At 52.5% G+C, this 21,380-nt stretch overlaps 1 protein-coding gene across 4 annotated transcripts in view; it reads left to right on the top strand.

Moving 5' to 3' along the window:
• Window positions 1-210: 210 nt before the first annotated feature.
• The window catches only part of PIP5K1C (phosphatidylinositol-4-phosphate 5-kinase type 1 gamma), a 31,027-nt gene continuing 9,857 nt past the window's right edge, over window positions 211-21,380 (top strand). For all 4 annotated transcript variants that reach the window (XM_065747378.1, XM_065747374.1, XM_065747377.1 and 1 more), the window contains exons 1-10: window positions 211-383; window positions 12,004-12,030; window positions 13,623-13,699; window positions 14,023-14,153; window positions 14,728-14,845; window positions 16,582-16,734; window positions 18,069-18,368; window positions 19,015-19,220; window positions 20,021-20,104; window positions 20,617-20,665. In XM_065747378.1, the coding sequence (XP_065603450.1) occupies window positions 284-383; window positions 12,004-12,030; window positions 13,623-13,699; window positions 14,023-14,153; window positions 14,728-14,845; window positions 16,582-16,734; window positions 18,069-18,368; window positions 19,015-19,220; window positions 20,021-20,104; window positions 20,617-20,665 (1,245 nt within the window). In that variant the 5' untranslated portion in view covers window positions 211-283. The remainder of the gene's footprint in view (window positions 384-12,003; window positions 12,031-13,622; window positions 13,700-14,022; window positions 14,154-14,727; window positions 14,846-16,581; window positions 16,735-18,068; window positions 18,369-19,014; window positions 19,221-20,020; window positions 20,105-20,616; window positions 20,666-21,380) is intronic.

Below are 21,380 nucleotides of genomic sequence, written 5' to 3'. Positions count from 1 at the left end.
GGTCCTAATCCCAGTCCCGGTTCTGGTCCCGAGGACTATCGCGACACCCGGCCTCAGCATCGCGACCAGTTCTGGCGGAAGAGGGCGGCCCCACTTCCGGCTGTGGCCGCGGCCCACTTCCGCCCTGAGCCGCCGGGGCGTGTCTGGCCGCGGCGCCTCCCGCGCTCTATGGTCCCCACCGTTCCCAGGCTCCTTAGCGGCGACGGCGGCGGCCGGAGCCGGGAGGAGCTCGGTGGCGGCGGCGGGGCCCTGCCGTGCCGCGCCCGAGCCCTTGGCGGCGGCCATGGAGCTGGAGGTGCCCGAGGAGGAGGAGGGTTCGGCCGTGGCGGGGGCCGGCGCCATCACCCCGGAGGCCGGCGCGGGGGGACCGGACGCGGCAGGAGGTAACGTCCCCCGCGGAGTCCCCCCGGGCTGTCCCTCCTCCTCCCCCCCAGTTCGTTGTAGTTCCTCCCAGAGCCTCCCCCCCACCCGTGGCACAGCGTGGGCCGCTGCAGCTGCTTTCCCCCCCTTTGCCCTCCCCCCCCTCTTCCCCGAATGGTTCCGCCCCTCGGGGTGGGGGGGGGTAACTCTGTGTCCTCAGGGCTGTACCCCCACACTCCCGTGGCTTTGGGGCTCCGTGCCGGGGGCAGCGCACGGCGTTGCGCCTTTCTGCCGCTCCGTGGTTCGTTAATGGCTTCAGAGGCGGCTTTGGGGCCGTGGGGGCTGTCCGTGCCCGGAGCCCCTCCGCAGCCCCGCGAGGTGCGGCGATCTGACAGCCGGGGCCGTGCTTATTTCAGGGCCGTTGTCTGTGATGTGCGGCTGTGGGGCAGCCGCGTGCCCTCCGGGCTCTGCTGTGGGGCTGGCAGCCCTCGGCCGCGCTGCTGAGGAGCGCGGGAGGGAAGGGACCCGTGTGCCTCTGCCCGGCCGTGGCCGCGGTGTTGTGATGTGTGGTTGTTTGGTGCTCGGTCCAAACCAAAGGTCTGTGGGGATCGGTGCTCAGCGTTGTGTGCTTTTCTGCCAGTTGCAAGCGAAGCTGCGTTTCCTAAGCCTGCAGGCTCTTATCTTACATGGGTACGGTGGCAGCAAGGATGAAACAGGGCCGGTAACATCACCGATGCTTCAGTATTTATGTTATTTCTTTGAGTCAAGCTGCTCACTGCTCACTTAAGTAGAGCCCAGTCTGTGTCACACAGAGCTCCCAGGGCTGCAGACAGCAGTGAGGCAGCCCCGATCGTTTTCTGGAAGGAGCCAAACCTGCGGGGCCTGGTGGCATGGCAGCAGCACCGTGATCAGCTCTGCTGGCTGCAGCTCGGCTGTGCATTGGAGCTCACCTCGTCCTGTTTCAGTGACTCCCAATCACAGCACCTCCACATAGCACGTGCTGCACTGTCACCATTCAGATCCCCGTTGGAGTCGGTGAGACCCCCACAGGACACGGAGGGGTGAAGGGAGCGAAGCTGCTGCTCAGTGAGACCCCCACAGGACTGAGGTTAGGGCCCCTGGGGAGCACTGGGAACCCTCAGGGTGTGTTTTGAAGGAGGAAAGCAGCATAGTGCCGGCAGGCAGGCACACTCCTGAACAAACAGGGCTAATCCATTGCTTTGTGAAAACAAAAGGCCTCGAGGTTTTGAAAGTTTTGTAATCGCTGTGGCTGAAAAGGGAGTTTGAAAAAGCTGACGTCTGTGAATGGCTCCTTCCTGGCCCCACTGCCTCTTGCCCTGGGAAGAAGCTGCAGGCAGCATGGAGAGTTGTTTGCCAGTGTTGGTGAAGGACTCAGAGCTGCTGGGGGGAGCCTGGGGGACTCTGAGTGCAGTGAGCACTGAATCCTTTTGGTCCAGGATGTCCTGTACCCAGGAACTGGGGGAGAAGAGCATTGCCCAGGGGGGGTTGCTTCTGCCAGCAGCTCGTGGTAAGAACTGAGAGCAGAATGGACAGGGTGCTCTCCTCCCTCTCCTTGCAAAGGTGGAGTCTGGAAATCCTAATTCCCCATTGGGCTGAGAGTTGGTTTCAATCTGTTTCTATTTCTTGTGGCTCCCGTTGCATGATCACAGCCTGCCCATTGCTTGCAGCACAGACAGAATGTTCTTTGGGGCTGAATCCCTCTGCTTTAGGAGCTGCAGTGATGCATGGAGGTCTCTTCCTGCGCTGGGGCAGTGCTGGGTACCACAGACGGAGTGCTGTGGCCCTTCCCTCTCTGCAGTGATAACTGAAGGGTTGCTGTAAGCCATTTTTTTTTTCCAGCAAGCAGATGAGAGATAAGAGAAGAATTCCAACCCGTGGGGCATGAGCTGCTCAATCTGTACCAACGCGATGGAGAGGGAAATTGGAATGAGCTTATCAGCTTGAGGAAAAATCAAATGTAAACAGCGTCCTCAGCATGATTATGGTTCACAGCTCAGTCGGGTGTCACATGCTTCTTTCCCATGAAATGGTGCTATAAGATGATGACAGAGGGAGCCAGCTAGGCAAAAGCACTCACAAAAACACCCTCTGCCCTCAACTCAAAAAGACCCTGCAGCTCCTTCACAGTCAATAAGTCACAGCTCAGCTGCAGGGAGGGAGCGAGGCGGCACGAATGTAATTCAGGCTGCTCCAGCAAATGAGTCGTCCTTTAAAACATGGATCGGCCAGGACCAGGGAGGGAAGCTGGGGCAGAAGAGCAGGCAGCAATGGGTCTGGTGGCAGTTCACTGCTGCGTGGCCACGGAGCCAGTGGGGCTGGGGCTCTGGGGCTGGAACAGCCCTGCGGGGAGCGACCCATGAGGAGTCAGTGCATGCAGCATGTGATTGGGAGCGATGATGGAAGCGAGTCGCTGACATGGCCATTGAAGGCTGCACAGGATGCACAGCCTCAGTAAATAAATACGATTTTCCCATATAAGGCGACTGCAGCCTGAAAAGTGGGAGCAGGAATTCCAGCACTTGCTTTCTTCCCTGGCACATCCATCGTTCAGATGCAGGCAGCTGAGTGCTGAAATAGGGCTGGGCAGTGCCCTGACCGAGGGAGCTGTTCTCACTGCACGCTGCTTCTGCTTTGCTGTGCCCAGCTGTCTCTTTGGGCTGCCAGGTGTGTTCCCAGTGCTGGCGGGGTGCTACCTCTGCATGGCATTCCCTCAATGGGAAGGCTTGGTTTGTGACAGTGCTCTGTTGAGCTCATGGCAGAGAGGCTGTGGGAGCCCAGTGGGATGGTACTTTGAGGCACTGTGAAGCAAAAGGCCAATTTGATGCTGGGATTAAAACAGCAGAAGTGCAGGGAAGAAGAGGGTGGTGTGAAAATCCTGTGGGTGAGTTCTGTCCTGAGCTCTGTCAGCGCTGTGTTTCTCAGCACAGTGCCCAGTGCTGCTCACCCAGGTCGTGTCGTGCTGGGAGGAAAAGCGTTCTGGGGCTTTCCCAAGCTCTCCAGCTCCTCTCTGAGTAAATCACACCGTCTGAGGAGAGCCCTGTGCTCAGAGCCTGCCCTCAGCAGCCCAGGGAGAGCCAACAGCAATACGGTGATGCTGTAGTTATGCCTTCTTTAGGTAGCTCTCAGCAGTACCCTGTTCCCTGGCAGCCTGGCACTTGCTTGTGCTTTGCAGTGCTGCCAGCAGCCAAGTTAACCTCAGAACTTTTCTGGGAAATGGAAAAGCTAAAAGCGATCGGAGCAGCGTTTCTGTCACGTCGTCTCTTCTCACCCACACGTGCTTCAGCAGAACGTGCTGTCAGCCCCTCATTAAGCACCGTTGTCCTCCATCGGGTGTTCTCGTGGCTTCCCCGGCGTGTGTGTGGGTTTTGCACTGTGGGCTGAGTCACAGCGTGCCGCGGCGGTGCGGTCATCCCGTGGCTGCAGGCTGCTCGCCATAAGGGTTTGTCCCTTTGCTTCTCTGTCCTTCGGCAAAGCAAACCCATCATTATAGCATCACAGAATGGTTTGGGTTGGAAAGGACCTTTAAGATCATCTCGTTCCATAGGCAGGGACACCTCCCTCTAGAGCAGGCTGCTCACAGCCCCATCCAGCCCGGCCTCGAGCGCCTGTGGGGTGGGAGCACCCACATCCCTGCTGGGCCACCAGTGTCTCATCACTCTCTTTTCTGGTTCTGCTAAAATGCAGAATCAGTGTACAGTGTGAGAGGTTCTCTTACGTATTAAAAGCACAAACAAAGTGGTTTCTGAAGGATTGCATTGCTTTGTAGTGTGAAGATTGCCAAGGAGGCAACTTGACGGGGTATGCGGGTGATGTCATAGAACTGCCCCCCTGGACAGCTGCACGAATTGCAGCTGAATCCGGAGCTGCTGTGGCCCTCATAGTGCCCCATCAGCACTGAGACACCTGCAGCTCATTGCAGGGTGCAGGGCTGTAATTAGCAGAAGCTGTTCTCAGTAGAAATTGCTGCTTGCTCTGAAGCTGGAGGGGAGGGTGGGGAAGAAAACAGCCAGTGTGGAGGGGTGGGCAGGGAGGAGGTGAGCAGCACCGCTCTTATTCTGACGAGTGTTTAAATCAGAGAGGTTGTCTGAATCTGCCGTCCCATTTCTGCGGGAGGAGAGAATTCTTAGGGTGTAATTCCTCATTTATGGGTGGAACAGATTTGCTTTGAAGGGCAAGTTAGCAGCGTCCTCCCAAGCTCCTGGATGTTAACTTGTTTTTCTTCCTCCAGTTGCGATCGGGCAGCAGCGGTGGCAGTGCTGCAGTTACACTGTGAGCACGCCCTCTTCCCAGTGCTGGTGCTCGCAGCCTGCTGGCAATTGAGGCTAAGTTTTTTCTGCTCTCAGACCCTGCTGCCTTCTGTTACCACTTCAGTGCAGCTCCGTCAGGCTTGGCAGCTCCTGGCCACACCAAGCAGAGCTTTCCCAAAGCTGTGACCATGGGATCAGGATTTTACTCAAGGTCCTGAAGATCAGAGGGGTTTAAGAAAAACCTTCAGGCTTGGCATAAGGCCCAGAAATGCAGGTTTCTACTTTTGCAAAGTAAAATGAAGGTGATTCGCTCTGGTTGCCTGGTTGGGTGGCCTGGTTTCTTTCTGTAAAATGCTATATATGCATAGAGGAGGAGCTGAGGTTCACATTCCTTCGCAACGCTGATGATGCTGTCTGTGGTGGCTCGGTATGGGGAGGCTGTGGCATAAGGCAGAAGCAATTTGTCCTCTTTGAAAGCCCAGGGAAGACTTGTGTGTGCCTTAGTGCCCACTCAGTCCTTGCGGTTGTGTTCAGTCACACCAGCAAAATATTACCAGTGCCTCTCATACAGGTGGGAGGCAGCAGCTGCTGCTGCACATCTCCTTCCCTAGTCTCTCTGCACATGTGGTGGACCAAAGTTTGTGGATTTTTCCAGGTAAAGTCGTCCGTGTTGATGTTCTCAAAGGGAGGCAGCTGCCTAGGGAGGTGGGTGAGGCACCGTCCCTAGCGCTGTTCAAGAAGCGTTTAGATGAGGTGCTGAGGGATTTGATTTAGCAGTAGTTGGGTAGGAATAGTGATAGGAGGATGGTTGGACTAGGTGATCTTGTAGGTCCTTTCCAACCTTATGAACCTATGAACCTATGTTTGGAGCCACTGCTGAGCACTGCTCCATCCCCAGTGTGAGGGCTGGGAGATGGGAGCTCAGAGCTGCACTTGGCAGTGCCAGGTGACGTGCTCCAGCAAAGCCAGAAGCAAGGCACAGTTCTCTCTGCTCAGCCCAGCAGGTCCCGAATCTGTAAGACCAACAGTTTTGTAGAGTTTGTTTTTTCTATTTTCAGCCTCTGCTCAGGAAAAGCTGCACACTGATTCTCCCAGTGCTCAGGGCATGGTTTTGGTACACACATTGGTTATAAATCCAAAGTGCTTCCTCGCAGAATAGCATCCCTTCAGGTTTAGATCAGTTTTGATGGAAGAGAAATGATGACACAGTCTTTCTGCACCTTAGTCTCTGAGGGGTGGATGCTGTGTCACGGGGGGATGAAGGATCTGGGACGCTCAGCCAGGCTGGGAATGCCAAAAAATGTTTACTAAGGAAAACGAGAAAGCAAAGTGATGAGCATCCTAAAATTGCTTGTAACTGGTCTCAGGGAGCTGCTGCAAGAGGACAAAGGCTTTTCAGGAATTTGGGGTGGAAAAACTACAGAACTCTGTAAGAACACAGGGCTTTCCAAGGGCTGTAGAAGGCAGAGATGGGACATGCCTAAATGGCAGCTGTTCACCTGAAGTGGGAATGAACAGATCATGGACAGAAGTGGCAAGTGCTGCCTGTTGTTTCATGTTTTCTATTAGAGCTTCTGCTTTTGGGTTGCTTCAGCTTGCCAAGAGAATGCTCTCCATATGTGCTTTGCCTTATGGCTGGCCTTTAAGCCCTTGCAAAACTGATGCTTCCGTTTCAGCAAAGTGGGCCTGGAGAAGCAGTGTCCCTGTGAGGAGCTCTGGTGTTGGGTCACATCCATCCTTCTGTGGTGCTGCAGCACCTGGCTCTGCTTTGTCGCAGCTGCCTTGGGCTCTTTCCCCAGAAAGCCACCTTTGCTCAACTGCTCTGAGCCTTGTGATTTCCATTTTGGTCTGCTCTGTTGAAAACAACACGTGAAAATCCCTCTGGCCCCACTGATGAGCCTGAAGGAGCCCTGACCTGTGGGCTGAGCTGTCTGTCCATAGCCTGAAAGCTATGGGGTTCAGGATGTGAACAGCAGAACTTCTCGTGTGTGTTACATTCCCCATTGAGAAACATCGGCGAGTGTTGGCTGCACATTCTCTTCCTCCCCACCCCACAAAGTGCAGAGCCTGCAGGTCTGTGCTGGGAGCAGAAAGCTTTAGCAAGCTGGATTAAAGCTCCTGCAAGATTTTTCTTATGGAGCTAAATGCCGTGTAGTTCAGAAGTGCTGGAATTCAGTTCACGTGATGCTGCTGTCTCATGTTGCTTCGTTCTGTACCCATTCCTTGCAGGGGGTGCTCAGGCACAGCTCTGGGGCTGTGCGCTCTGTTCTGGGTCCCCAGCAGTGCAGCTGTGGGCATGGATGTGCATTGAAAACCCACAGTGTCCCCAGCACCTTTGGGAACTGGGGTAAGCAGCACACAGCATCTTTGGAGCTCATTCTATTGTGGCTTATTCTGTTCCATCTGTTCAGGTGCCTTGGTCAGCATGGAGTGGGAGAATCGGACCAAAGCACTGCAGGCACAGAGAGCACAAATGACCTCAGTGAAGGAAGGGAGCATGGTGTGAGCAGCTCGAGGAGCCTGCTCTGTGCCCACCACCCTCTGGTGCTGAAGCTTTCCTGTTCCCCTGCCTGACCCTCCCCTGATGCAGCTCTGCGACCCACTTCTGAAATCCCCTTTCAGTCCTCAGTGTGTGAGCACCCCCAGGAAAATCTGTCAGGCGACATTAGCAAGAGGGGAATTAAATCTTAGAGGATTTAGCCAAGCAGCTTTGGCTGGAGTAAATCAGGAAATACCTCACTCCTTAAAAATCCAGGTGCATCTTCAGGATGATTTGTGGCCTTCAGACCGGGGAGGGTTCCAGTTGGATGTTAGGCACAGTTGCTTTGGAAGGGCACAGGCTGCTCAGGGAGGGGTGGAGCCACTGTCCCTGGAGGGGCTCCAAAGCCACAGAGATGTGGCACTTGGGGTCAGTGGGCATGGTGGGATGGGTTGGGGTTGGACTTGTGCATCTTAGAGGTCTTTTCCAATGTAATGTCTCCACTAGGGCCTGGCTCTCTCGGTAGCTGCGTCCCAGCCTGTTTTTCAGCTTCAGGAGTTTGGGACAGGCTCTGATGACGTTCATTTTTCCAGCCACCGCCTCCTTCTGCCTGGCATAGCCTATGTGCAGGGGTGCAGAGCTGTTCCTATCCCACAGCAAAGCCAGGGGCAGCTGGACCTCGCCATAGCTTCAGAGTCCTCCAGCCTTTAATGGCCTCGCTCTAAATTAGTGTCGTGGTTTTGCTGCAGTGTCAAGGACACAGAGCCAGCTCCATCCTGGAGCGGTTGCTCTTCCTGCCGTGCTGCTTGCTGTCTCTAATTAATCCTAATCAAGCTTTGCTTGAATTTTAGGCAGACTTGGGCTTGAAGGCTGCACTAAGGAGCGAGTCCAGGGGCAGGGAGGAGGCTGCCGAGTGCTGACCTTGGGGCCGTCTCATCCTCACCCCACTCTGGGACGTGCAGGGAGCATGTTTTGCTCAGCTCCGCCGTCCTCCTGCAGCAGGAACACTGTGTTCAGATAAGGCTGCACCTTTCCTATCCAGCAGACGCGGGGCTGAGCATCCCCCTGGATTGCATAATGGCAGCGGAGCGGCTGCAGCCTTTCCCGCTATTGGATGTCAGCTGCTGTGCGTGCCTCACCATGAGATTTTTGTTTGGCTTTTTTGTCAGATGTGTCACACGGTTCGGGCTATAGGCGCCCTGAAATTGTCCTTTTTCTACACACAGCTGATGGGAGACAAGGAAGCAAATCAGCTCTTTTTAAATTTCATTTCCCCCGGCTTGTCCTGCTTGTTCCCTGCTGTAATTGGGCTTCCCTGCTGTAAGCGCTTTTCTGGTTAGTTGTCAAGGAAACGTTTTAGCAGGGCACATCCCAGCTCTGCAGCCCACATCCCGAAGGATCAATGCTACCCAGCACCTGCATCCAGGGAGCAGAGCCAGGCAGGAAGGCGTTCCCACCTTGCAGCATCCCCACCCCGTGCCGTGGCCCGGCTAAACATGATTGCGAGGCAGGATGAATTTCTGCTTTAAAACTTGAAGCAGAGAAGCAGGCTGGTGGATGCCTTCGGTACAGAACCACCTCTTCGTGGCAGTCCCACATGCTGGTGATGGCGTGCTGGGCTGGGCGTGGGTCTGGTGCCCGGTGAGGGATGGAGCATGCTGTTCCCATGCGTGGGGCCCTGTCCTTACTCACAGTACATGGAGCACTTTCCCTACAACCACGCTGTTCTGTCCCAGACAAGTTTATGCTCAAGTGAACCAAGCAGTGGGGATGGGAAGAGAGAGAAGGGTGTGGTGTTGTTGTGGCAGAGGGCACAGTGCCAATGCTATCAGCCATCCCTGCGTGGAGGCACGGGGCTGTGCAGGGTTGGGGGGCTGCTGACTGCCAGCGTTCATTGGGGTGTCAGGTGGTGTGGAACCTGCACAGGTTCTTGTAGGTGGTCCTGGAAATGGTTCCTCTGCCCAGAGGGGCTGCATCAAAATGGGAAAAGACCTCAATGCTCCATTTAGCATTGTGACTTCCTTGATGCCTCTCATCCCGATCAGATGTTATTGTCCAAAGGAGAGAAAGTGCACATTGTGATCAGAAGTAGGTCATCCTGGCTGGGAAGGGCAGGGTGGAAGGAGCTGCCTTCTCGGGGTGGCTGCTGCACGTCCTGTTCCTGCTGCTGCTCCTCCCGGCCCATTGCTTCGGGCCACTCAGTGCCATATGCTGCGCTTCTGCTGCAAGAAGTTGGGGGGCTGCTTCCTGTGCGTGCCAATCCGTGCTCCACTCCTGGCCAAGGCTTGTTTCCTGGCATCTTCTCCTGGTTGCTTTTTTGTGTCCTTCGTTTCGTTTTCTCAGCAGGCCCTCACAGAGAGCAGCAGCTGTCTCTGGATGGACACGCTGTGCTTCTCGCCTCGCTCTCCGTATTTCTCCTGCCGCACATCTGCTCCCCATGCACAGCCCTTGGCTTTCCCAGCTCATGCCCTAAAGCAGGCGGTGTGGGGCAGCCCGAGCAGACAGCAGACCCCAGTGCCTCCTCCTGTCCGAGGGGCTTGCTCGTGCTGTCTGTCATCACCGAAGAGCAGCAAAATTCCATGCAGAAGTCTGTTTGTATTCCGTGTACTTTTCAGTGTGTAGTCACAGTGCATATCTCCCAGTAAGCACGTGAATGCAGCACTGTCTCAGTCAGGGTAAAGGAGCCCAGGTAGATCTGCCAGCCCCTCCAGTTTGTTTCCAGCGCTTCTCTGGAGCATTGTAAAGCTTTAAATATTTGTGAGCTATAAGTGTGTGTATGCGTGTGTCTCATACTGAAGACTTCTGCTGGTGTTTGTAAACTTTCCTGGGAAATTCCTTGCACAAATCAAGCTTGAAACCCATGTTTTTCACTCTGGATAGGTCATGGGCAGCAAGGTTTTTTTTCCTGGGAGTTTTGTTTTTCAGCCCAAAAGATGAGTTATTCTTGTACTAATTAACTTGTGCCATCACTGTTGTGTCCCCAGCAGCAGCACCAAAGAGTGTCCCAACCCAGTGCTGTGGCACTCGGTGATTTTAGTGCTCTGGTGAGGAGGATGAAGCCAAAGGTGTGGGTTCCTTGCTGAGCCCTCTGCCTACATTGACATGGATGAGAGGCAAGGGGCATGGAGACGTCTGAGCATCGTTTTGTTGATGCTGCTTGTTGTGTAAGAGCAGAAATGGGTTATCTAATCTGGTGGAGGGGCAGAGCTAAAAGCAGAAACTGAGCTGGGGCACGTGCTGGAGCTGAGACGTGCGGATCTGGGGCCGACCGCATCCCTCCGACTGCGGCTGGGCAGTGCTGAGAGGCAAACGGAAGCAGTGGAGGCCAAACCAGAGGTGGGAACGGTGAGCAGTGCAGCATGTATGTCAGCATCGCGTTGAATAAGAGCAGTGTGTGGGTGAGAAGAAGTGAAGGCAGCAGGTCAAGCGTGCACGAAGCATTGCAGAACCCTGGAGCAGGGCAGGGGACTGAGGCCGGCCGGCCCACACCTCTCCAACCAGAGCCACACCAAACGCTTCTGCCCACACTAAGCTGCACCAAATCGGATAAGAATCATTTCAATTAGCTTGCTAAGCATCCTAGCTCCCCCCAGCACAGCTCTGGTGCCCCACAGACCTGAGCACCAGCTCTCATGGCTGCGCAGCCCCCGCGCTGGGGTTCAGGCAGGTTGTGCAGGACCATCTGTCAGCGTGTGTGAGTGCTGAGGAGCTGGTGCAAGGTTTTTTTTTAACATGTTCTGCCTAAAGTCAATTTCATAAAGCTGATTTTTGGGAGAGGTTTTGCTGGTGATGCACCTGAAGCACTGTTTCCCCTGGAGGTCCCCAGTCCTTCCTTGCCTTGGGACCTTCTTACGAGCGGTTGGTGTTGATCCCACACTTGGTACGTGTACAGCAGCAGACACTTAAAAGCTGGCAATGAAAGCAGCTTGTGGTAATTATCACAAAATTAAAGATAATCTCCCGCTCTGGAATCGTGACAGAGCGCAGCAAAGAGATTAGCAGGGCTCGTGGCTGCACGGGGCAGCAGGAGCATCCCAGCCCTCCCCAGTGCTGTGCTTCCTGCCGGCCTGCACGTTGCTGGGCTTGGTGGTGAGGGACCAGGAGAGGTGTGTGTGTCATGGGCTGGAGAAGGAATGGTTCGGCTCCAAGTTCTCCAGGACAGGCAGTGCTGTGCTCCATGCGGGGATCCCGCTGTCTTGCTTAGGGTTGTGCCATTGATTACCTGGATTACAATCCATGCAAGCAAAGGCAGTGTGATTTGAAGCAAAACACCAACACAAAGCTGCTCCAGCTTTGTGAATGCAGACGAAGCACTTGGTTTGGGAGGCTGGATTGCAGCCTGCTCAAAATACAATCAAATACAATCAGGATGAGGTGATTTTGGCCGCTGTCCCCAACTCCAGTTGTGTATCTGAAGGCTGTAGGCAAAATCTTAATGTCTCACCATTGGCTGCAATGGAGAAATGGCTTCTCCCAAAGGCAGCGGTTGAGTTATGGGATGGATTCATTTCTGTGTTATATTTGGGTTCTGTAAGTAGATCAGTATACATTGTGGGGTGGCTGGGAAGCAGCTTTGTGAGCATCTCTCTGTGCCTCTGGGTGCAGCTGGCTGTGGTGTAGTACAGCCCTATTGCTTACAGTGCTGTGGGATCATGTGGGATCTTTGCTGAAACTTCCAGGAAAAATAATTGCTGGGATAAATGGTGTGTGTGTGTGTGTCTGTGTCTGTTTTTGGTTGGGTAAACTCAGGAACTTCAGGCTCCTGCACTAGTGAAACTGAAAACAGCACAACTGCTTGATGGGCTTTCGAGCTTGCTTGAACAAGCAAAGCAGTCACTTGTTGTCTGGTTCTTTCACATGCCTGTCTTTAGTGATGCTCTGCCCTTCTCTCCTCAGGTCTGGCACCAAAGAAAGCAGCTACCACTGAGGTAAGATGGTCTTGAAAACTGTGCTGAGAAGTGAGAACGCAATGAATGGAGATTCACGTCGGGCTCCTGTAGGGCCTCATCTGCTCCTGGTATGAGGCAGCGGTGCAGCATGGAGCCCTGCAGCAGGGCAGCAGTTTGAGGGGATGATGTCCTCTTTCCATAACCCAGGCTGCAGAATCACTGTCACCTCCTGGAGCACAGCCCTGGCAGCAGGAGCCCCGTGCAGGATCTGCGCCTGGAAGCTGTTCCCCAGAGCCCACACTCAGGCTTTAGGGCACTGTGCTCCAATGGGTTTTCTTTGAGCCAAGTTTCTGATGTTCCCCTTTTTATATTACTCACCTGGGGTGATGAGCAAAACCTTCCCATACACTGCCAGGAATGTGGGACGTTGTTCCTTTTGCCTCCCCAGAAATGTGTATCATAAAGAATCCAACTCCTGTAAAAGTTGCTTTCCTCAGTGCAGAATGAACCCCACTTCTTCTTGCCCTGGAAATGCAGAGTCTGTGCAGTAGACTTTTGTTGCTGATGGGAATTGTTCAACCAATACCCGTGGCTTATTTATTTTGGAGGGTGGTGGTGAGCCACGAGGAGAGGCAGGACGATGCAGCTTGGGCTTGCGTGCAGAGGATGCTCAAAGCAGAGTGGGAAGGTTTTGAAGGAGAAATGAGACTGCCCCTTTGTTCCCGAAGTAGGGGCAGCCTGACCAGAATAGCTGCAAGCTCCTGATTAAAAGAACTTCTGTCATCTGAACAAAATTATCCACTGTTTGCTGCAGCCGTTGGTTCTGAGATGGCTCTGTGCAGCGCTGAGAGACAGCGATATAATACTGTCACTTGGGAAGTGACCTTGGATCTCGCTGCTTTAAGAACAGCCAGGGCCTGTAGTGTGACAAAACTCCATGTGCTGCTGGTGCTCACCACGGCTGGCTGCTGGGGCTGCAGCAGGAGCTGCATCCAGCTTCACCTGATGGATTGCGTCGGCAGTTTGCTGGCTTGCAGCTGCCATCTGCTCCCTCCTTTGCAAAACTTCAGGAGGAGCTGTTTTTGCAGCTTGCCCTGTGTGGGCTTGTCCTTTGAACTGTTAACAAATGAGATCTTGCTTAAATGGATTATCTCCACGTGAACACGGGCGTGGGGTTGTGTTATCCACGTTGTCAGCGAAGTGTGAGGCATTGCCATGAATCCTGAGGGTGTGGGATTTTTAAGAGCAAACCTCTTGCAGTTTGATTTAATGCATCACTGTTTTTAATCAATGAGAAACCAGAGCCAAGCATGCAGGGAATCCCGGCAGCTGGGGGCACAAGTTTCTCTCCTGGCTCAATGTCTTTGCCACAGGTTCTGCCCCACTGGTGCTGAGGGTGTTGGAGGGGGGAGGGAACTGGGAATTCTCAGTCCTGTCCTCTTGAAAGATGGATGGTTAAATCAAACAGCCTTGTTTGAGCTTGCCGGTGCCAATTGCACCTGTTTGCAATAGGGATCCCTTTATGATCATGAAGGCTTGCTCCAGCCTGCACTGTTCTGTTTGTTCCTGTTGCCAGGCCACCCATTCTGGGATGTCACCATGCCCTTTCGTTGCAGGGCCCGTCACTGCCGGGACAGCCTGGCCAAGGAAAGAAGATTGGTCATCGAAGTGTTGATGCTTCTGGAGAAACCACCTACAAAAAGGTTTGGATTTGGAGACTACATCAGTGGCAGGCAGAGAAGTTAGGGCCAGGGATCAGGAGTGCTACAGCTGAGCTTTCCTGGCTTAGCAACCAATAGCAACCAGTCTGATTTAGGTTTTACGCAGCACCCTTGTACTGTTTAGTCCTGTGAAGCACAGACCTTTGGAGACTTGAGTTGATGTGTTCAGCTGCTGGTTGAGCTTGCATAGCAGTGTGCAGTGCTCAGGATGGCCGTGAAGTCACAGGTGTGGCCCTGCTACAGTGCAGGGAGTGTTACTGCCACAGTCTGTGCCTGCTCACGCACGGCTCCTTCCTTTCTGCCAGACCACTTCCTCCACACTGAAGGGGGCCATCCAGCTGGGGATCGGGTACACGGTCGGCAACCTGAGCTCCAAGCCAGAGAGAGATGTCCTGATGCAGGACTTCTACGTGGTGGAGAGCATTTTCTTCCCAAGGTAAAGGAGAGAAGGAAACAAAATGAACGGATGACTTATTTCTTTTCCTCTCACTGATTTTTTTCAAGAGAGCTTCCATCTGTCTTTAGATGACAGAGATGGATGCTCTAAGTATGCATCTATTTTGTACAAACATAGCAGTGGGAAGTGTTAGATGCTGCAGTACACTGACTTGCAAGGAAGTACAATGTAAGGTTCGGTGCTGTGCTTGGGTTAGCCTTGCTGTGCACTTTTCCTTCTATCTGTAGAATATCTCCCTCAAAATTATGCCATGTTTGAGATGGGAGAAGCTCATTCTGGAGCTCTTCAACTCTGTAAATAAACGGAGCTCACAAGAGCTACATTCACCATGTAAATGCATCCTGCTTGGCAAGTGACTGTTCCTTGCGTTCTTTGAAAATAGATTTTAGCAGATAACTCAAAACCCACTTTCCTGTTGTCCAACCACAGGAATACGTTGTTTGGGTCTTTTTGCAAGGCTCAGTTTATCCTTACCATACAGCAGCCTCAATGCAACCCCTTATCTGTGAACAGTGACACAGAGACTCACACATCTCATGTCTGTTTTGTGCAGTGAAGGAAGTAATCTCACCCCGGCTCACCATTATGCAGACTTCAGGTTCAAGACCTATGCACCAGTGGCTTTTCGGTACTTCCGAGAACTCTTTGGGATTCGTCCAGATGATTATTTGGTATGGATGTATTTTTGGACTCGTGTTTAACCTACTTTGTCTGGAGAAATACAGTAAATGTACCCCTAAATTGAGTCTACCAGCTGATCTTGCCTGAAAGTGGCAGAGTTGAGGAATCCTGGCAAGAAGTGGGAACAGGCTGTGGCTTAGGGCTCCTGTTCAGTTCTGGGGGATAATCCCAATAAGACCAGCACCACTTGAGCAAGGCCTGTGTTTGCTGAGAGCTAGCTGTGAGCTCACAGTGGAGGGAAGGGAAACGACCTGCTTCACGCGTGTGCAGTGCAAGCTGCATTGGGGTTCCCTCTGTTGCTGTCCCTGACAATAGCTCGCTGTGTTTACCAGTAAAAGGGGCTGTGTTCTGCTGGCTGCAGCCCTGTAATGTCCCCTGGGGCTGCGAGGACAAAGATGGGAATTTGTCCTTGTGTACTCACTTGAGAACTATGTGAATGTAGTTATGTTAATCATCTTAGGGAAGGCAGAATAACGCATGGCTTGTTCCTGTGCTCAGAAAGCTCCTCAGAGCTGTTTTTAAACTACCTAGAAATGCAGGCTGCTGAGGGTTGCAGTGCACTGGGGTTGAATTGGGTCCCCTGCGTGTTTGTGATGCCCTGCTCTGGGGAAATAAAGCCCATCCAAATAAGCTCCCACCCTCCCCACATTCTAACAGCTGCTTTTTTTCTGACTTCAGCAGCAGGCAGGGGTAACCATAGCTGTAAACACACAAGCAGAAACGAGTCTGTGCCATTGCATGGCTTGACAGTCACTGTGTTCCCCATCTGTGCCATCCGAGATAACGCTGCCTGATTTGATGAGTGGCTCAGAACCCGGGTGAGGCAAAGAGCCTTCCTCAGCTGCAAAGGTCACAGCTCTGATTTGTTGCTTCTGCTTCCCCCGATTCTCTCTTGCCTGCCACAGCAGCAAATGCCTTTAATTATGCATGAGATAATTAACTTGATAAAGTCTTGGATCATTAATCTGCGCAGTGCTGAAAGCTGTTTTCAGTACGTAATGACGAGCGTTTAATGTATTGCTCTGATGATGGCCCTTACGTCCCCTGCCTTCCTCTCCCCACCTCACCTCGCTGTGGCAGTTCACGTGGGGACCTGCTTGGCCCACGCAGACACCCCGGGGTCGGTGCCTCACTGCCAAGTGCACATCCGCACTTGAGCTTCGTAGTTTTGTTTCTGCTGTTAGGCATGTCCTCAGCTGATCCCTTTCTTTTTGTTTGGACACCTGCTCTCGTGTTTTTCATGTGTTTCCAGAAGGACTGAGGGGAGATGTGGCTGTAAAACACATCTGTAGCAGGGCAGCACGAGGCCAGGGAGGCTGCTGAGAGCAGCAGTGCATCGTGTTCCCTCCAGCACAGATACCCGGGGCAGACTGGCGTGTCTCTTAAAATCTGATCTTTCTGTCTGTGCTGAAAGGAGCCTCGGTGTGATACGCACATACACGCACAATGGGAGAAGATAAGATGTCACGATGAAGCCTGGATGTTACTGAAAGCAGAAGATTAGCTTGATTCTGAGCAGTTGGGATGCTCTGAACTGTAATCTCACTCTTTAATTGTAAATTGTCCGTCAGCTTTGCTGCTTAGACCTAACCTATGATGAAAATAATTCTCTTTTGAGCTTCGCTACCCCTTAATCTCCTGGGCAGGGGAAAGCCCTCAAGGTCGTAGAGCTCAGTGTGCAACGAGCTGGGGCTGAAAATATCTTTTTTTTCCTTTTCCTCCCTAGTACTCATTATGTAACGAGCCCCTGATAGAGCTGTCGAACCCTGGTGCCAGCGGCTCCCTCTTCTATGTCACCAGCGACGATGAATTCATCATAAAAACTGTGATGCACAAGGAAGCTGAATTCCTCCAGAAGCTCCTTCCTGGCTACTACATGGTGGGTATCATCCAGCACCCGGGGTTTGGGTTTGCAGTGGCAGATTTCTATCCCAAGCCCTACTCAGGGCACGTTGTCCACCCAAGGTTCCAAGAACATGGATTGCCTGCCCTGTGCCAGTGACAGCACCAGTGCTGTGTCATGCAGCCAGTCCCAAAGCAAAAGCCCTACCAAGTATTTAGATTTTAATTTTAATATTATCAAGTATATAGACAAGCAGTAAATTAGAACCAGAACCCACTGCCTGGAGAGGTGAATAAACCAGGAGCTGCATACCTGAAAGATCCAGCTGTGTAGATGAGGGCAGTGAAATTCTCTTAGTTCAGAGAATTAGGCTGCCTCACCTGTGTGGTGCAGAGCTGCATGCTACTTGTAGCACAGTGTGGGTCACTGTGGGGCTGAAGCCTGATCTCTGCTTTTCTTGGTAAACTCATCTGGTGTGAATGAGGAGGAAGCAGAGGAGGTTCATCCCGAGTTCCTGTAGAGCTGGGAAGTGGGCTTTGCCTTTGCCTTGGCTGCCTCTGTTGCTTTCAACTCGCACTGCTTTGGGCAGCACGCTGACAAGGAGGGCTCACAACTGTGCCCAGCTAGGTGAGAGGAGGTGAGAGTGTGAAATTCAGTGCAGCTGTGCTTCTGCTGTCTGTCAGAAGCTGTCAGCTCTGTCCTCTCATCACAGTGTGCAGAGATGTTCTGTTTCCTTCCCAAACTTCCCCAAAGCTGAACAAGCAAATCACGTCTGTCATGTCATTCCTAATAATGCAGCTGCCTAAAAAAAGGACACGGTAGCTGAGCAGGATATCCGTGCTCTCTGCCCATCTGTGTGTTTTGTAAAGCAGCTCTCCAGAAGGAGGAGGAGGAAATTGATGTTGTTTTGTTTAAAATACATTAAAAAAAAAAAAAAGGCAACAAAAAAACGCCATGTCCCTGGTTTATTCTGGGCTGGAGAACGGCTCTTGAATTCTGACACTTCTGAGGAGTTGAACATCGCTGTTATTTTTAAACTTGAAGCTCTTATTTGTGTTTTTCCCTTCCAGTTTGGTTTCCCTTTTTTAGCTGCTGTTGATGGGGAAAGCAGGGAATTTCCGGACTTGGTTATTTGCCCAGATTGCTCTGAACATCCCATTCCCTGTACTCAAGGCCCAATGGTATTTTCAGGTCCTAGAGCCACTGATAAGCAAGAGCTCGTCAGAGGTGTACAGTAAGCTCTTATGTAAAGTTCAGAAGATCTCTAGGTGATGAATCCCCAGCCTGGCCGCCTCATTCTCTGTGCTGGAACACAGTGGCAGTCCTGTTCCAAATGACCTTTCCTGGTGCTTTTTCCAACCCCACTGCAGAACCTGAACCAGAACCCACGGACGCTGCTGCCAAAGTTTTATGGACTGTACTGTGTGCAATCGGGGGGCAAAAATATCCGCGTGGTCGTGATGAACAACATTCTGCCTCGCGTGGTGAAGATGCACCTGAAGTTCGACCTGAAAGGCTCAACCTATAAACGCCGGGCATCCAAGAAGGAGAAAGAAAAGTCCAGCCCCACGTACAAAGACCTGGACTTCATTCAAGACATGCCCGAGGGCCTGATGTTGGATGCAGACACCTTCAGTGCATTGGTGAAGACGTTGCAGCGAGACTGTCTGGTAAGGAGGTTCAGGGAGCAGGATAACAAACCTTTGGGTCTGGGGAAGACTGAGTGACTGAGAATATTGCTGATCTGTTAACCCCAAAGCAGAAGTCCCTCTGCTGCTCCTTATGCTGAAAGAGAAGCAGTGGAGTTGAATCTTGTGGCAATCTTAAGACATCCTTTCACTCGATGCATCGAATTGTGGCAGTCTTTCCAGTTGTAGCTGGGCTTTTGGGACTAGATATGTTTTCCTATGCGATGTGCAACAAGTATTTATCACAGAATCACTGAGTGTTTGGTTGGACAGGACCTTAAGGCCTATCCAACCCCAACCCTGCCGTGAGCTGGCTGCCCCCCACTAGCATTGGCTGCACAGAGCCCCATCCATGGCCTTGGGCACCTCCAGGGATGAGGCACAGCCCTCTGAGCAGCAGCAGCATTCTTCTTACAGGTAACGTGTTACTTGTGAGCCTTCAGCCCTTTGGGTTGTGGGATGCCCAAATTCTGCAGAATCCAGAGATGTTTACTGATCAGAAACATTCCAGCTCTGGCAAAGCAGTTGTTCGCATGAATGTAGATGGGCTGTTCCATGCTTTGGGGTCTTGCTTTGTTTGGACTGCTGACATGCCTTTTTATCTTTACTACTCTATACTAACTTGCAGGTTTTGGAAAGCTTTAAAATCATGGACTACAGCCTGCTGCTTGGCGTCCATAACATAGACCAGCAAGAGCGGGAGCGGCAGTCCGAGGGAGCGCACAGCACGTCGGATGAGAAGCGTCCCGTGGGGCAAAAGGCACTTTACTCCACAGCCATGGAGTCCATCCAGGGTGGGGCTGCCCGGGGGGAGTCCATAGACACAGATGACACGTAGGTGAAAACCTGGGCTCCTCCTGCTGCTTGGGGGGCAGAGTAAATCCCAACTGAGGGCGGTAAGGGGGCAGCTCTCCTAGGGTTGTGCTGCTGCTGCCTGAAACTGTACCAGCACAGTCAGCAAACATCAAATTGCTGTGTAACTGATGGAGCAGTGCATCAGGGTCTGCTCCATCTGTGGTTCCTGGGGTTCCTCCTGGCTGTCCTGCTTTCCCTGTGGACCAGGCTTGCTACCAAATGCTGGAGTTTGCTGTGCTTGCCGCTGGCAGCTGCGCTCGGTGGAACCAGCCACTCCGGTTTCAGTGGAGGATCAGTCACAGTGGAGCCAGGAAATCATTTGTTGTTTCCATTCTTTCAAAAAGCATCCTTAATTGTAGTGGCCTGCCTTATGCTTGCATGCTTCTGCTGTGTGCTGGTGCTGCTACACTTCTGGCTGATAATAGGGAATACCTTTGTCCTTACAGATCTGCTGCCCTTTATAGGCAGCTCATGCTGATTTGGTAACCAATCCATTCCTCAGAATAATAATACCCCGTAGCCAAGTGGCACCAGTAGAGCTGTTGTCATACAACACAGGTTCTGTCCTCATACTTTGCGTTTGGTGATCTGGGCAGGCAGCCCTTGTGTGAGGTGGGCCGGGTGGGTAGATGGCTGCTGACAAAGGGCCTGCACAGGTTTTGTGCTGTCTGGCCACCACATCACAGCCCTCCTTCCAGCGTGTCACTGCCCTTCTGCAGTCCTGGGGCCTAACAGCTCTTTGCAAGTCTGTATTCACTGTGGTCTTATCTCACCTGCAGGATGGGAGGAATCCCAGCAGTGAATGGCAAAGGAGAGCGTCTCCTGCTACACGTAGGAATAATAGATATCCTTCAGTCGTACAGGTAGGTGCCTCTGCAGTCATCTATCCTCTAAGTGTGCTCCATCTATTTTAATACTGAATGAAAGCAAGAAGATTTTCCTCTGAGAAGAGTTTGATGGTGTGTAGGCAGGCTGCCTGAAGCTGTCTGATGTGTGTTGCGAGCTCTGGATTTTCATCTTGTCCTTAGAACAGCTGGTGACACCGAGCTGTTTTGCTGTGGTTTAATGTGTTGTTCATAAAGAAATTCCCCATCACTGTGCCAGGGGTGGACAGCACATATCCAGGGAAGGGTGGTGATGTGGTGCCAATCCTGCAGCCCTGCTCCTCCTTCCCTGGAGGGTTCTCAGGCAGTCCTGACCCGACTGTTGGTGTGCTCTGCTGTCCTCTTGGCTGGAGCAAAGCTGTGCTCTGTATGGAGCAGGCATCAGCAGCTCAGCAAGCACTCCTGTGCGGGTTGTGGAAGGTGGCTCTGACACCAAGGACATGCCTGAAGCTGAATCTTTCTTCTTCTCTCTGCTTCTTCCCTGAAATTAGGTTCATCAAGAAGCTGGAGCATACCTGGAAGGCCCTTGTCCACGATGGGGTGAGTGCAGGAGGTGCCCTCAGCAGGTTGCCTGCCTTGGCTTGTGCTACTTGGTGCCAATTACCTCGCTATTAATAGTCCCTAAAGTGGTACTGTTGAAGGTGTTGAAAGGAATAGCTCTTACCTCTTATGCCTCCACAGCGGTGTAATACAACTTATTCCCAATCAGGTTTTCTTGCACACTCCACCTCCTCACATGCTTAGCTGTCATGCTACCAGCTCTCCTCCTCTGCTCCCATCTGTCACTTTCCTCCTCCCTGTGTTACCAGGAGCTGTGTGCCCAAGGCGTGTGCTTTCGTGTGTGTTGAGGAACCTTGCCTTGGCTCTTCGGTGATTGACTGTGGTTCCACTCCACTAAGCTGTCTGCTAATAAATCCCTTGCAGTGTTTCCTTGCTCTCTCATCTCCAGCAGCAGCTAGGGTGCATGTGTTTAGAAAAGAGCAACCTCAAGATGTAGGAACTATTTGTCAGCATTGCGTATCCAGTGTACCCTTAAAGAAGTAATGCAGAGGAGAGGTGGAGGTGCTAAGTCATAGTAGCATAGTGACATCGGAAGCAGAATCTCCAGCTCCATTTTACCTTTTCAAACAAAAAGTACAAAATGTTTGAAAAGCGTGGGGACCCTTTGCTGAATTTTGGTGTCCAGGAGACATGCAGCTGTACCCAGGTGTGCTTTAAATGTCAGCCAGCAAAGCCAGGAGAAACTTCACATGTG

This window comes from Cyrtonyx montezumae, unplaced genomic scaffold, assembly GCF_038088225.1.
Source record: "Cyrtonyx montezumae isolate F1298 unplaced genomic scaffold, pur_monq_1.0 scaffold_44, whole genome shotgun sequence".
Taxonomy (NCBI): domain Eukaryota; kingdom Metazoa; phylum Chordata; class Aves; order Galliformes; family Odontophoridae; genus Cyrtonyx; species Cyrtonyx montezumae.
Note: the sequence above shows the minus strand (reverse complement) of the source record. Positions and strands in the feature narration are given on the sequence as shown.